This window comes from Amblyomma mixtum, unplaced genomic scaffold (assembly GCF_055824585.1).
Source record: "Amblyomma mixtum isolate Tamu unplaced genomic scaffold, ASM5582458v1 scaffold_27, whole genome shotgun sequence".
NCBI lineage: Eukaryota > Metazoa > Arthropoda > Arachnida > Ixodida > Ixodidae > Amblyomma > Amblyomma mixtum.
This window is the reverse complement of record NW_028317724.1, coordinates 397,612-411,940: the sequence shown is the minus strand read 5'-3', so window position 1 is coordinate 411,940 and position 14,329 is coordinate 397,612. Positions and strand designations below refer to the sequence as shown.

The 14,329-nt window shown below is 45.5% G+C and overlaps 1 protein-coding gene across 6 annotated transcripts in view; it reads left to right on the top strand.

Annotated features, from left to right (window-relative positions):
* The window catches only part of LOC149324514 (uncharacterized), a 168,507-nt gene that overhangs the window by 52,844 nt on the left and 101,334 nt on the right, over positions 1–14,329 (top strand). For all 6 annotated transcript variants that reach the window (XM_089565458.1, XM_089565457.1, XM_089565455.1 and 3 more), the window contains exon 2: positions 2,428–2,518. In XM_089565458.1, coding sequence (XP_089421584.1) covers positions 2,428–2,518 — 91 coding nt within the window. The remainder of the gene's footprint in view (positions 1–2,427; positions 2,519–14,329) is intronic.

Sequence of the window (14,329 nt, the reverse complement as noted above, 5' to 3'; positions counted from 1 at the left end):
CTTGTACGCTTATGCTTAAGGAGCGAAGGAACGAGCGCTTACTCGGATCTCGGCAAGAATAGCACTGCTTGCCGGTGCTGGCTGTGCCCTAGGCGCAGCCAAAGGAGGCCGCTAGAGGCTATTTCTAAATTTCATGAATCCTCTTCTCTCTAGGAAGAGCCACAGCTTCTGAATCAATGCCAGCGTGTGCTGCAAGCGATCGCATGTCAGAAAAAAGCTTACAAATCCAGCTGTATAATTTGAACTGGAAATAATAGCTCACCAGGTGGAAGCCTACAATTCTTGCTGGAATGATACCGGTTTCCAGCTCGGTGATTGAGCCGGAAATCGTGAGAAGAACTGTACAATCATGCACTGTTCTGGCTTCCACCTGGAAGATTGCAAGCTGGAGTAGTTCCAGGTAGATTATGTACTACTTCCAGCTGGAAAATACCCCTCCTTCTGGAAACAGTGCTTTTTCAACTGAAATGGGTATCCTTCAGGAAAGTCGGCCGATACCCATTTTCGTCTGGCATGGCTCAACCCATAGTTGCTTGAAAGAACCTCAAGAGACCGTAGTAGTGGTTCTCATAGGCTGCATAGCTCTTGCTTCACCAATAAAGCATCTTATCTGCTAAGGTGGAAAGCTGTTAGGTAGTGAGTTCATGCACTACCTAACAGCTTCAGTGAGTTCATGCATATGTTATTGAGTTCATGCATATGTTATTAATGTGTGCAGACTGGTCACACGTGCAGGATACATCATCCTATTTCCGGTTCCTTTTTGCGCTGAAAGAACGCGCACGATACAGAAATCAAAGAAGGGATCTGGCGACGTTGCGGAGTGAAAGAGAAAATCAGTGTTCAGAGCTCTCTTATTTGAAATCGTGCGCAGTGTGCGAGCCCGCAGCCATAAATTTTTAGCTCCTTTGTGGTTGTTGTGCTCGTCTGTTATGAGCCGCAAAACTCACTCTGGCCGGATCCTAAAAGCTCTTCCCACAAACTGCGCGCGATGTATTTGCGGTCGCAAAACAGGCTATGGCCATGGCACCCCCGACTCCATGCGAAACCTGTGTTGCCTTGAAAAGGCTCGCCTGGATGCAGTTCCTGAGCTCTTTTTTTCGCACATACGCAAAGATTTCGCGAGTGTTGCACGTGTGCACAACTCGAAGCCAGGATACTTATCGCGTGAACAGCAGCCTGATGTCGATGACAGATTGCTGCACAAGCCAGGGGATCCGGGCGACTGTGCGCTAGAGCCGAGCTGCTCGCTTGCCCTCTTTTGGGCCTCACTGCAACTAAGCATGGGCGAGCTTTCATGAAATGTTCCGAAGGGGTTGTTTATGATATTCCCCTCTCGTGCGGTCGTTCCTATATAGGACAAACAGGGCGCTGTGTTAATGAGCGAATCAGGGAACATGAACGAAACGTAGAAAAAAATAAAGAGGGCCCAAATTTGCCGAAACATATAAGATCTTGCCCTTCACGCTCTTGTGAGCCATGCTTTTCATCCGTGCGGATCCTTGCCAGAAGCAGCAATATTAAAGCCGGAGAACTGATTGAAGCGTTTTATATCTGTAAAAAAGGCAGTGCGTATGTTAGCGAAACTTGTGTATCTCTCTATCAGGCGGAAAAAAAGTTTTTTGAGCATTCGTTATCGCATTGATGCGTAATTTTGTTCTTTGCGCAGGCGCTGGCGTTGTGTATATATGTATCTGTGGTCTGCAAAATAAACTAGTTGTGAGTGGCGCTCTGTCCCGCTTCTCTTGTCTTCTGTGCGTATGTGTGGTTTTTGGCGCCTTTAGTTTACAATGAATTACCAACTAGCCCAGCAAGAAGTTCTCTTAATGTTGCCTGTCCTGGGCTTTACGTCAGAACACATAGAAAGAGAGGTCCACTGGGACGAAGCAGTTTGTTAGCAGACGGATTTCTCTCTCCGCCGGCAGCGTCGCAGTACCTTCAAGACACGCGCGGGATTCTTACCGCTCTACATGTGTATTAAAAAAACGAACGATAAAGAATCTCTCAATTAATATTGCAAGGAACGTTATTACTCAGTTACGGATGAATTACTGCAATAATTACGCGAGACGTCAGTGCGCATGGCTCATTACAAGGATCTCCCAGGGGGGCTAGAAATGGTTGCCCGCAATCCACTGCGAGCGACAAGTTTTCAAAATGATTTTTAATTTATAAGTTCCGCACGGATTATGACTTGAATACCTGCAAATTGTGCGAAAAAAAAAAGCTACGTCACACGAATTTGAAAGGTGAATAAAACGTTAGATGGCCGCAACATGACAAAAACGTTATTAGGACATGTGAGTGTATCAAGCAAAAGAATTGCTCTGAAAAGAATGATAGGGTCGTCATAAGCCGAAAATCAGACCCCTGACCTTAGGTCTCCAGTCGGTTTATTAAAAGGTGGCTCTGTGCTTTGCTTCCCAGATCTGCCGTGTACTGGCCACGGTCGCCTGCGTGGTGCTGCTCGCTTCCTACGGCCACGAAAGTGGCTCCGAGCAAGGAGGCACAGCAAGATGTAAGTACTGCTTGGCTGTTCGAGAGCAGCAGCGACGAAAAATGTGTGTGACACATTGCCGGAGGAAGTGCAGTCCAACCTACTGCATCTTGGCCGCCTAGGAGAGACGGTAGCTGGGCAATCCCTTCTCCAGCGGCTCTTGAAGAGATAAGAGTCGAAGGCCTACTTGGCACTCTCAGTTCTTTAGGCCTTAATGTTCCAAGGCAAAGGAAACGATTAAAACCACCGTGGTCTTTCCCGACCCTCGACTGTAAGGTCACAATTCCCCATGTGAGCGCAAAGCGCAGCTCTCCTTTGGCAGCAACGCGTTCGCTCGAACTTGAACATTTGGAAAAAGAATATGTCCGCCATCTTCAAACCTTCACGGATGATTCTGTGGACAAGGTCAAACAAGCTAGCGCAGCGGCTTTTCATATTCCTTCTTTGGCCTGTATGTGGTCTGTACGCATTTCTGCTGTCGCATCCTCCACAACGGCCGAAACTGTTGCCATTGAGGCGGCTTTACGGAGGTTAGAATCTTGTCCGGCTCAACCTGTTGTCATCCTAACTAATTCAAAATCTGCCCTTCAGAGGTTAGAGCGCGGCTTTTCTACTGTCACCTTGTCTATGAGCTCTCTACGCTTGGTAAAGAATCTGCACAACAGAGGCTTTACTCTATATTTACAATGGGTGCCCTTTCACATAGGAGTCAGAGGCAGTGAGGTGGCAAGATCCAGAGTGTGCTGGATTAGATCCTTATTTCTGTTATCTTCACGTTTTGCTACCACAAGAAAATCGTCTACATATCCAAAAATGCGTAAAATCTTGTTGTCATTAAGGCGCGCTTCAATGCGTTTGTCCAAACTCGCTAAAAACAGTTCGCTAAGCACCGGGGCGATGCAAGAGCCTATGCAGACGCCCTCGCGCTGAACAAATTTCCCGCCCTCAAAATTAACAAAGGTACTAGAAAGATAACATTCTAAAAGCGATAAAAAATTTTCCAGAGAGATTCCTACGTCATTTTGAAAGCCTACAGTGCCTTTAGTTTCAATGCTCTCCTTCACTGTGATTAAAATATCTTTCTGGGGAATTGAGTAGAAAAGATTTTCAACCCCTTTGTTTGAGCAGACACGTGTGATTTATGTCAGTGCAGATCAGAAAGAGCGGGAAGTATTGGAAGCCTTTCTCATTCACTTGGAAAGGCAAACCTGCGTGAGCAAACCAAATGTTTATCTGTGCACTAAAGATTTGAGGTTCTTGTATCGGGAAGTGCCATCACGCATGCGATTCAAATGTTGATGTTTTATGCTCCTGATTGTCGCCTATAAATTCGTTGTTGTTCTCGAGAATAAAGTCAGTTGATGTCTAGCGCCTGTGTTGTCTTTCTCTACCCTGTCGTCCTTGTTTTTTTAGCGCTACTACTATGTCCTCTCAATCCAAACACCAACTAGCCCAGCTTACTGCCTTAAACGGATCTTGAACAAGTTGCTATTGTGTTTGGGACAGAAGAAAGAGGCACAAGGAAAAAGAAATGTAGTAGTTATGGGGGATGCTTCTGTGCCCGAGAAAATACTGCATCTTTTGCACAATGGTCCCAAATATGGTTTGCAACTTGGTGTTCCAGCACATGAACTGATTGCAGTGAACCGCAAAGTGGCCCTTAAGGCGAAAGACGAAGACTGGGACCGCTGCCTTCTTGAAGGCGTGGACTGCCTGCGGAAGTTTGCTCCAAAACATTCTGACTTACTTACTGACAGTGCCTTTAATGGCGTGGTGTCATTGTTCAAGAGCAAGAACCTGATGCTTGTACAAGGTGATAAGGAGGGCGGGTTTGTTGTTTTACCCCAAGAAATTTACAGTCAGAAAGCGCAGGCAGCTGTCAACAAGAACTTTGTACCTGTTAAGAAAATGCAAGTTAGGATTAAGACAAGGTTCGTTGAATTTTGCAAGAGGTTAAACCTGAATTCACTCGCCGCGGACATCACTAATAGCAGGGGTAACAGCCTGACACCTTTTTTCGCAGCTAAGACGCACAAACCGGAAATTCCGTTTAGGATCATTGTCAGTGAGCAAGGGTCGTGGCAGATAAACATCAGCCAATTCTTGTTAAAGAAGCTTAAAAGCCTTGTCTTGGACGATCTCTTTCTCACCAAAAAGTCAATCGATGTCGCACAGTTTATTAAGTCTAATGAAGACATTGGCTTTGGTTTTTCTATAGATATTCAAGACCTTTTTTTATTCCGTGCCCAAAGATCAGATTTTACTTTCTGTTAAGGAATGCATTGAGGAAAACGGCGACGTGTCATTCCAAAACTTAGCAGGATTGTCTGTAGATAATTTTTTAGCCTTATTACAGTATTACTTGAATGCTACTTTTATTGTTTTTAACGACCAGCCTTTTTTGCAGCGAAACAGCATTTGCATAGGGTCATGTGTAGCCCCTATTCTCTGCGACATTTTTTTAGCTAAGGTAGATAAGCGGCTGGATGAGAATTTCAAGGCGGGAGGGGGGGGGGGGGACAGTTTTAAAAGTTTTTAGATATATAGATGATTTTTTAGTACTTTAAACAAAGCAGGAGACCATCACCCACCCCTCTACAGTAGGTGATGTTTTAGATACTTTTAACAAACACGGTCTTGGTTTGTCTTTTACCCATGAAATGGCCGAAGTTTCGGTTTTACAGTTTTTAGGTGTGTTGCTGGGCGAGTTGGTTGGGGTACATCTTGAGAAAATACAGCGCTTGCAGACAAAGGACCAGAACAAGAAGGACACACAACTGCGCTGATGTGTGTCCTGATGTGCGCAGTTGTGTGTCCTTCTTGTTCTGGTCCTTTGTCTGCAAGCGCTGTGTTTTTTCTCAAGATATACAGTTTTTAGACCTTAAATTAACGTTTTGTGAAGGACACGTCTGCTGGGGCTATTACCCACGAGCAAAGAAGGAGTTGTTGCCGTATATCTCGGCGCACTCCAAGACTATCAAGAGAGGAATAGCGTCGCTATGCTTGGAATCTTCTCTCCAAAAATCGTGCCCACATCAGATGTTCCGGAGCTTTAATTATCAGATAAGCCGGCTTGTGGCTGCAGGGTTTCCCTGGTCGGTTCTGACAGCAGTCTCTGAGGCCATCCTTCAGAAGTTCAAACGTGGAACGAGACAAAAAACGGCTGATGCTCTTCAAAAGGCCCCTAGGCCAGAAGTTGTGCCCTACCTCCACAAAATCTCGCACAACCTCAAAAAAGTTGCTGGCAGGCATGGAGTACCAGTCTGGTTCTCGGCCCCCAACAAGTTGGCAAAGCTCTGTCCACGCATTTGCAGTGCAAAAAAGCGCGAGTGCCTGAAAAAGCATCAGAAGCCGTTTGTAAGATGTTCCACTGGAGTGGTTTATTCCATTCCCCTGTCTTGTGGAAAATTTTATGTAGGCCAGACTGGACGTTGTGTCAACGACCGTCTAGGGGAACACGCCCTAAATTTAGAAAACAAAAGCGATAAATACAAGCATCTTGTTGCACATGTAAGTAAGTGTGGAGCATGCGTGGCCCGGTTTGAGGAGACAAAGGTTCTTGGTAAAAGTAAAGACAGGACAGCACGGATAAGCCTAGAAGCCTACCACATACAGAAACTTGGCAGCGAGTGCATCAGCGAACATTCTTTATCTCTGTTCCAGGCTGAGATTGACTATTTTAATGCAGCTACTTGTTGATTAGATGGAAGATAAACGGAAGTGTGATGTCCTTTTCTACCCGCGCATGCGCTCGCGATTTGATGGCTCTGACTCAACCCTTGTTTTGCTTTTTTGTCATTTTTTCTCTCACGATCCTTCGGCCTATAAAGGTGCGGCTTTCGCCGAATAATTTCAGTTGACAGTTAGCGCTTGTGTGTGTGTTTCCTCTCTTTTTTGTCCGTGTCTTTGTTTGCGCTATAATATTTCTAATTCAAGTTGCATTAGCTTGAATTTACAATATTTAAAGTTGCGAGACGCAGTCAAGAAAGACGACAGTGTAAATAAGTGGTGATTACCTTCCTGCTACAAGTTACCATAAACGAAATGACTTCAGAACAGAAAAGGCTTGGACAGGTTGCTAATTCATTGCAACACAGTATTCATAGCGCGGGAACAACGCAGGCGTTCTCGTCCGGTCTCGTCTTTGTCCTGCGCTGTTACCGCGCTATGAATACTGCGTTGCAACGAAAAGGCGACAGGAAAGGGAGAGTTTTCACTGTACCCTGAAACGTCATTTCGAGCTCTAGATTGCTCCACGGTAGCTTGAAGTGTAATGCAAATATGTTTACGCGGACTGCCCATTTGTTACAATTTAAGTATACTTGGACGGATTAATTGCGTATTTACGAAAGTACAGTTTAATTACATTGACAACACCAAAATGCGATTTCCGGGAACTCTATTTCGAGCATTAGGTTATTCAACGGCAGCTTGAAGTGTGTTGCAAATATGCTAAGGCGGACTGCCAATTTGCTAGAGTTTATGTATTCTTTGGACGAATTAATTGCGTATTTACGGAAGTACACTCCAAATACGTTGACAACACGCAAACGCCATTTCCCGAAACGCCATTTCGAGCACTTGACTGTTCAACAGCAGCTAGAGTGTGCTGCAAATACGTTTAAAAGGACTGCCCGTTTGTTAGAATTGAAGTATACCCCGGATGAATTAATTTCATATTTACGAAAGTACACTTTTAATACATTGACAAGATGCTAAAAGTACATACATATACGTTTAAAAGGACTGCCAGTTTTTTAGAATTGAAGTATACTTTGGATGAATTAATTTCATATTTCCGAAAATACACTTTAAATAAACTGACCAGGTGCTAAAACTGCATAGATATTTTTTTCACGTATTTGAAAAGTGTTCAAAGTATGCTTTAAATGAGGTAATTTTGTGCATATTTTAAGAATATATTTTGAATATCAAGCATGGAATTTCAGGAACGTATTTCCTACATAATTTTAGTGCATCCATGAATACAATATATGTTTAAAATACAATTTAAATAGCCCACTGTATATTCCAAACGTATTTTTGCTCACTTGCAAAAAGAAGAAAACACCGCAAACCTTTGTCAAGGACCATGAGAGTGCAGATGACCCTGCAATTTTAAATGCACTTGAGTACAGCTTTGCCGAATTGACGGATGTGCGTGAACATCCCTGTTTCCTGTGTCCCTGTGTCCTGTTTCAAAAACATTGTACATACTTGCGAAAAGAGAGAGAGAGAAACAACTTTATTGCCATCGATTGGCGGGATTTAGGGCAGGTGGGCTTGGTGTGGCCCCCAGGTGGGGGCGACTTCCTGGGCCCACGAAATGAGTGCCAGTTGCAGGCTCTTGTCTGTCCTTCTGAGGAGTTGGTTCCATCCTTCTTCGGAGGGAGCTGGCAGTAAGGTTCGAGGGGGCGGATTTCCAGTGCAACCCCAGAGGATGTGTGCCTGGGTGGCGATTTCACCCTGGTAACAATTTTGACAGACGGGGTCGTATTCCCCGTCTGTGATGAGCGAAAATCTAGAATGGCTAAGGATGGAGTGTGTCTGCAACCTGCGCAGCAAGGTGGCTTGCGCTCGATTCAAGTCGGGGTGTGGAGGCGGGAACTGGCGTCTCATCTGTCTGTAGAGGTTGGTAATTTCGGCAAAGGTCTGGGGAGCCTCGGCAAGAGCGTCTGGGTCCGTGAGGCCGGCCGCCCGGTTGGTTAGTCCTCGGGCTAGTCGGTCGACCCCTTCGTTTCCAGAGTTTCCCGCGTGGGCGGGTACCCAGACCAGGTTGATCTTATGGTCGGGAGTGCAGCCGCGAAGTATGCGTGCAGCGGGGTGGCAGATAAAACCTGCCGAGTAATTTTGTATCGCTCTTTTGGAGTCGCTTAGGACTGTGCGCGTACGTGGGTCAGCGATGGCCAGCGCGATGGCGGTTTCTTCTGCCGCTGTCGGAGAGTGAGCTACTACTGTGGCGGCGGTGACGAGAGTAGATTGTGGCGTGGTTGCACAAGCCACGTATGTGTTTGCACTTTGCCGTGCAGCATCTACGTATATTGCGTGTTCGTCGGCAAGGTATGTGGCATCTAGTGCTTGGGCTTTCAGCTGACGGCGCGTATCATGGCAGCCAGGTAGCATGTTTTTGGGAATTGGTTTATACGTTCCGCTCCGAAAAAGAAACGCAGATACAGGGAGTATCAGTGGATAACACGCGAGATAATTCAACTTGAAAGAAAAATAAAACGACGGCGAAAAAAAGGAAACAAGAATGACATTGCAAGACTTGTTAACTGTTCACAGAGCAAAATCCCAGATGCAAAAACTTGCTTCTTTCATGTGACGCTGCCATCTTTCATGACCCAGAACCCTATTAACTTTTGGCGGTACTTATCTAAAGAGCAGTCAACTGGTTCCATCATTGTAGATTTCAGCAACACCATAACTACATCTGATGGTATTGTAACGCAGAGGTTACCGCAGTCCGGCGAACAGGAAAACAGCGAGGTTGGCTTCTAAGCGAAACTTTTATTTTGGCCGACTTGCAACCGCAAAGAACTGGATCACTCGGCGGCGGCGTAGTAACCAGCGTGCTCGGCGGTCGTCGAACAGAATGCCGGCCGCTCTCGGCCATGCTGTTTTTAAAGCTGATAGAGAATTTTCGAGATAAAGCTTGAAAGTTACTAGAACACTCTGAAACAACGTAGAATCGGCTCCGCTTGGAAGCGATCAATCGAGAGAAATCTAGGCCCGTCTTGCATCCCAAACAAAGCGATAAAGCGGCGTGCCAGCAGCTTTGAAGAATGAACAAACAAACACTAGAAACATTCGCGGCAGTATTGTCAATGAATTCAATAAGTTTGTTCAGTCCGTTTTTATTAGAACAACCTCCCACGCTTCCCTACCCGCATACACAACCAAGGAATTCATGATAGAACTAACCAATAGTTGAAGCTCGAATCCTTTCTCTTTTACAAAAACTTGACACAAAAAAAATCGTCCTGATTCCATCTCAAACACATTTTTAATCCGATACGCTGACTGGGTGACCTGCATGTAATTTACACGAGATCTTTACAAACACTCGTAATGCCAGATTACTGGCGCTGTCCCAAAATAATTCCTACACACAAATCGGGGGCTAAAACTGAACTGAACTACAATCGTCCGATATCCTTAACAAGCACAAGCTGCAAAGTGATGGAGCACATTATTTTTAAAGCCATAATCTATTATCTAGAAAAAATAACCTGATTTGCGAAAAACAACATGGTTTCACAACCGGGCTTTCAACAGTAACGCAACCTGCGGAAATTACTCATGAAATCGCTAACACAATTAATTAGTTCAACCTAATCGATGCCATATTCTTAGGCTTTCCTAAAGCGTTTGACGTAGTTCTTCACGATGACCATATACCAAAACTACTATCTATTGGCATTGATCGCAACATTGTGTCCTGGATTTCCTGCTATTTACAGAACAGAAAACAATGTGTTAAAATAAGTGAATACGTTTCGCAAAACCTGGATGTGTATTCGGGTGTACCCCAAGGATCAGTTCTTGAGCCTCTTTTGTTCCTCATTTACGTAAAGTACATGATAGTCATTCCTTTGTTAGATTATCGATCCAGCTTCGCCTTTTTCAGATGATTGTGTCGTATAGATAGCTGTCAAAAAATTATAAGATCAAATTCTCCTCAACAATTCCCTAGAATCAATCCACGCTTGGTGATGACCTGGGGATGAAACTTATGGCGGATAAGACGAAGAGAATCACTTTCACTAACACGAAGCAGCCTCTAAGTTTTACATACACACTTGGTATGCAAAGGTTAAAAAAATGTCATCAGGTGAAGCACCTGGGACTCATCCAAACATCTAACCTGCGTTGGGAACCCTAGATCAGATTCATTTGTTCTAAAGCTGAAGGTAAATTACATTATTTAAGGAGAAAGCTCCATAACGCGCCGGCACATATTAAACTCAGTGCATATAAAACTCTTACCAGGCCTACCCTACGTATATACTCTGCAGCCGTCATCAAAAAAGTTTAATCAACAAATTAGAGCGCATTCAACTAGCAGTAAGGTTTGTTTACTCGAATTATTCACGCCAAACTAGCGCTACCAGTATAATAATTCCTTCAAATTTACAAAGGTTGTCACAGCGAAGAATCATTTCAAGATTAATGTTTTGGTTCCACTTTCTTCACGGCCACTTCAAAATAACAAATTCACAATACTTACACCCTCCTTTCAAACAGTCGTCTAGAACTAGCCATAGTAAAAGAGTCCTTCAAACAGTCAGCCGTGTAAATATCCACAAGTAGTCCATTTCCTGATGCTATATACTATTGGAATAAATTACCTGAAGTTGCGGTGAAGTGTACGTCCGTTAAATTATTTTTAATTATATTAAAAAAATTGACTTTTCTATTTAATGCTCTTCTATTCTTTTTGTGTTTGGATCAGATAACATCTCTCTATTTTTGTGTTGTTGTTTTTGCTCTGTTTCATCGCATTGATGCATCGTAAACACTCTTGCATGGGGCCAAAAAGCGCGGGCAGTATGTTTAAATAAATAAATAATAAAACACTACCACTTGCCGCCCGCTTCCCGAAGACTCGTGGCCCTGGTGGTCTCCCCCGATCAGGGCAATCATCTGCCTCCAACGAGCCGCTACTCCCGCGAGTGGAAAAAGAAAACGGGAGCGCTGTAAGCCATTCGTCTTCACGACTACTGTTTACAGACGTCACCCGAAATCCGGGAAGCGGCACAAACCCTGCAGATGGTGCCGTTGAGCGTGCGGGGACATCCCTTTTGTCCGGCTGCGTTTTGTCACGGAAGCCCGTTTCCCGAGATCTGTTGGCACACAAGGGCACTATGTCAGGGAGCCTGCTAGCCGCGTCGTTGCTAGCCGTACGTCACACTTAATTGCTGTCAGACGATGTTCGCTATGTTGGGCGGTCGGCGGCTTCGACGGGGCGACGGCCGACCCTTCTTTGCGCAACGCCATGGAGGCGAATTAGTAGGACTGAAAAAAGCGCGAAGGAAACACAAGGACGAGAAAAGGAAAGGCACAGACGAGCGCTAACTCGCAACTAAGATTTAACGGAGATTTAACGTCCGCGTCTTTCATTTTCTCGTCCTTGTGTTTCCTTTGCTTTTCTTTCAGTCCTGCTTACACACCAACTCTCCTAACTCCCCGCTCTTTTGAGAACCAGCAAACCGTGCGACCCAACCCGAGTCTGAGCGCGCAGCCGCATCGTTCCCGCAGATGGGACCTCGAGCAAATACAAGCAAATATACGCACTGTTCATGTCAGCATCCCGCCGCCATGTGTGCCACCAGATAGCAAAACGTGTAAAATTGATGTCCTTCAGTACAATAATCAAATACAAGAAAAGACCACGACACAGACAAAAGGAAAGATGATGCATGAGGTGAACGATGAACATAGCATAAAAAACATCTCTTAGCAAAGGCAGTGTCAAAGTAAATAAAAACAACGAAGCGGTCAATGCCTAAAATTTGCTCATCGTAGCAATAGCGGTGTCAGAAAGTAAGAAATATTAAAAGCCGAAAGGCCAGTAACATGGTAAAACTGGTGGTGAAAGGCTGAATTTAAGAATACACCAATCGAAGGGTAGGCCAGCAAAAACCACGAAGAAAACTAAGGTAAGGCAAACAAGAAAAGGAATTCACACGTGAGGAGTTCAAAATGTGGAATTCACACGCTGGACAAAGAGATAACATTACTTGATGGGCACGTGTGAATTCCTTTTCTTGTTTGCCTTACTTTAATTTTCTTGATGGTTTTTGTTGGCCTACCCTTCGATTGGTGTTTCGTTAAATTCAGCCTTTCTCCACTGGCTTTACCATGTTACTGACCTTTCGGCTTCTAGTTGTTTCTCACTATTTGACACTGCTATTGCTACGATGAGCAAAGTTTACGCATTGACCGCTTTGTTGTTTTTATTTACTTTGACACTGCCTTTGCTAAGAGATGCTTTTTATGCTATGTTCATCGTTCACCTCATGTATCATCGTTGCTTTTGTCTGTGTCATGGTCTTTTCTTGTAATTAATAATTGTATTGAAGGATATCAATTTTACACGTATTGCTATCAGGTGGCACACTTGGCGGCGGGATGCTGACATGAACAGTGCGTATATCTGCTTGTTAATCTTGTGATTGCCCAGCGCCGCTATAAATGCATCTGCCTTCTACGAAAATAAACCAGTTGGAAGTTGCGCTCTGTATATGTCGTGTGTGTTCCTTTGTTGAGCCCTGTCTTCGTCGCGGAAGTACGTACCCGTTCAAATACTTGTGTAATTCTGATTTCTGATCTCGGATAGAATGAGCATGTTTCTTACATTGACAACAAAGGCTATGCGAAAGCCAGGTTGCAAGAGAGGGACCTTGTAGAAGTCAACTAAGGAGATTAAACAGTTATTTATTATTTATTTATTTACAATACCCCTAAGGGCGCTCGTGCGAGGGTATTGCATAGGGGGGGGGGGGGGGGGCGATACAAGCATAACAATATTGCCACGTATCATTTTAGTCTCCGTTCGTTCGCGCCTAAGGCCGCAGGAAAGGGGTGTTATCATTTTTGTTTGTGACGCGAGAAGCGACCGGACTAATCTCGAATGATCACAGCCATGAAGAGCTGCATCTACGTTTTTCTAGATTACTGTAGATGATCTTCACCTGTTGTCTCGAAGTTTCCTTGCTGGCTTTAAATTGAGCGACGCCGCGAGCTGCGGGTATTCGTAGTTCGACGACTGACGAGCACGTTTGTTGCTTACGCCGCCGCCGAGTGATTCAGTTCTTTTGCGGGCGCAAGTCAGCCCAAATAAAGAGCTTCGGTTCGAAGACTTGTTGGTGTCTTCCTGACTGCTGGACTGCCGTCACTGCAACGTGACATCTGGTGGAGGTGCTGGGTACCCTCCCATGTTCCGGACACCCCCTACAAGTCGTGAGGCCAGCCCTCTGAGTCATCTACCGCAGGACCTGAGTCCAGTCCACCGCGCAAGCCGACGCCTGCAAGGGGTCACCTGAGTTCGGGATTCTGCCGGACCCTACCCGAAAGCGAAAGCCAGCAGCAACGTCTACCATGAGCTTGCCCCAGACGATGACTCCAATCATTCTTCAGCAGCCCCGGGTGCCACCGACCTTCGACGCTTCGCCTGGCGCCGACTCCGAAGAATGGCTGGAGCAGTTCGACCGCGCGGCTATATTCAACAACTGGGACGATGCCACGAAACTTAGGTACGTCTTCTTCGCCTTGGAGGGACCAGCAAGGATCTGGTTTGAAAATGAGGAAGCTAGCCTCACGAACTGGGAAACCTTCAAGGAGCGGCTTCTAAAGACCTTCACGAACGTCGTGCGAAAGGAGAGAGCCATGCAGCTGCTACAGTCTCGCATACAACACCCAGACGAGACCGTTGCAGTGTACACTGAGGAAATGAAGCGTCTCTTCCGGCGTGCCGACGCAAACATGAAGGAAGAAGAAAAAGTAAAGCTGCTCATGCGAGGAGTTAAAGAGCAACTCTTTGCCGGCCTCGTCCGCAACCCACCGAAAACCGTCACGGAATTCGTCGAAGAGGCGTCCACAACGGAAAAAATTCTTGATGCCCGAGACCGCCAGTATGACCGCCAGCAGCGCGTTTTCTCAGCAAACTGCTTGGACACCGCTAACAACAATGACCTGCGGGAGGTTATACGTCAAGTTGTGCGAGAGGAGCTCCGACGAATGCTGCCAACGGTAACGCAGCCGCAACTTTCATCGCTCACTGACGTCATCCGGGATGAGCTTCAACAGTCCTTGGGTGTGACGCCGACA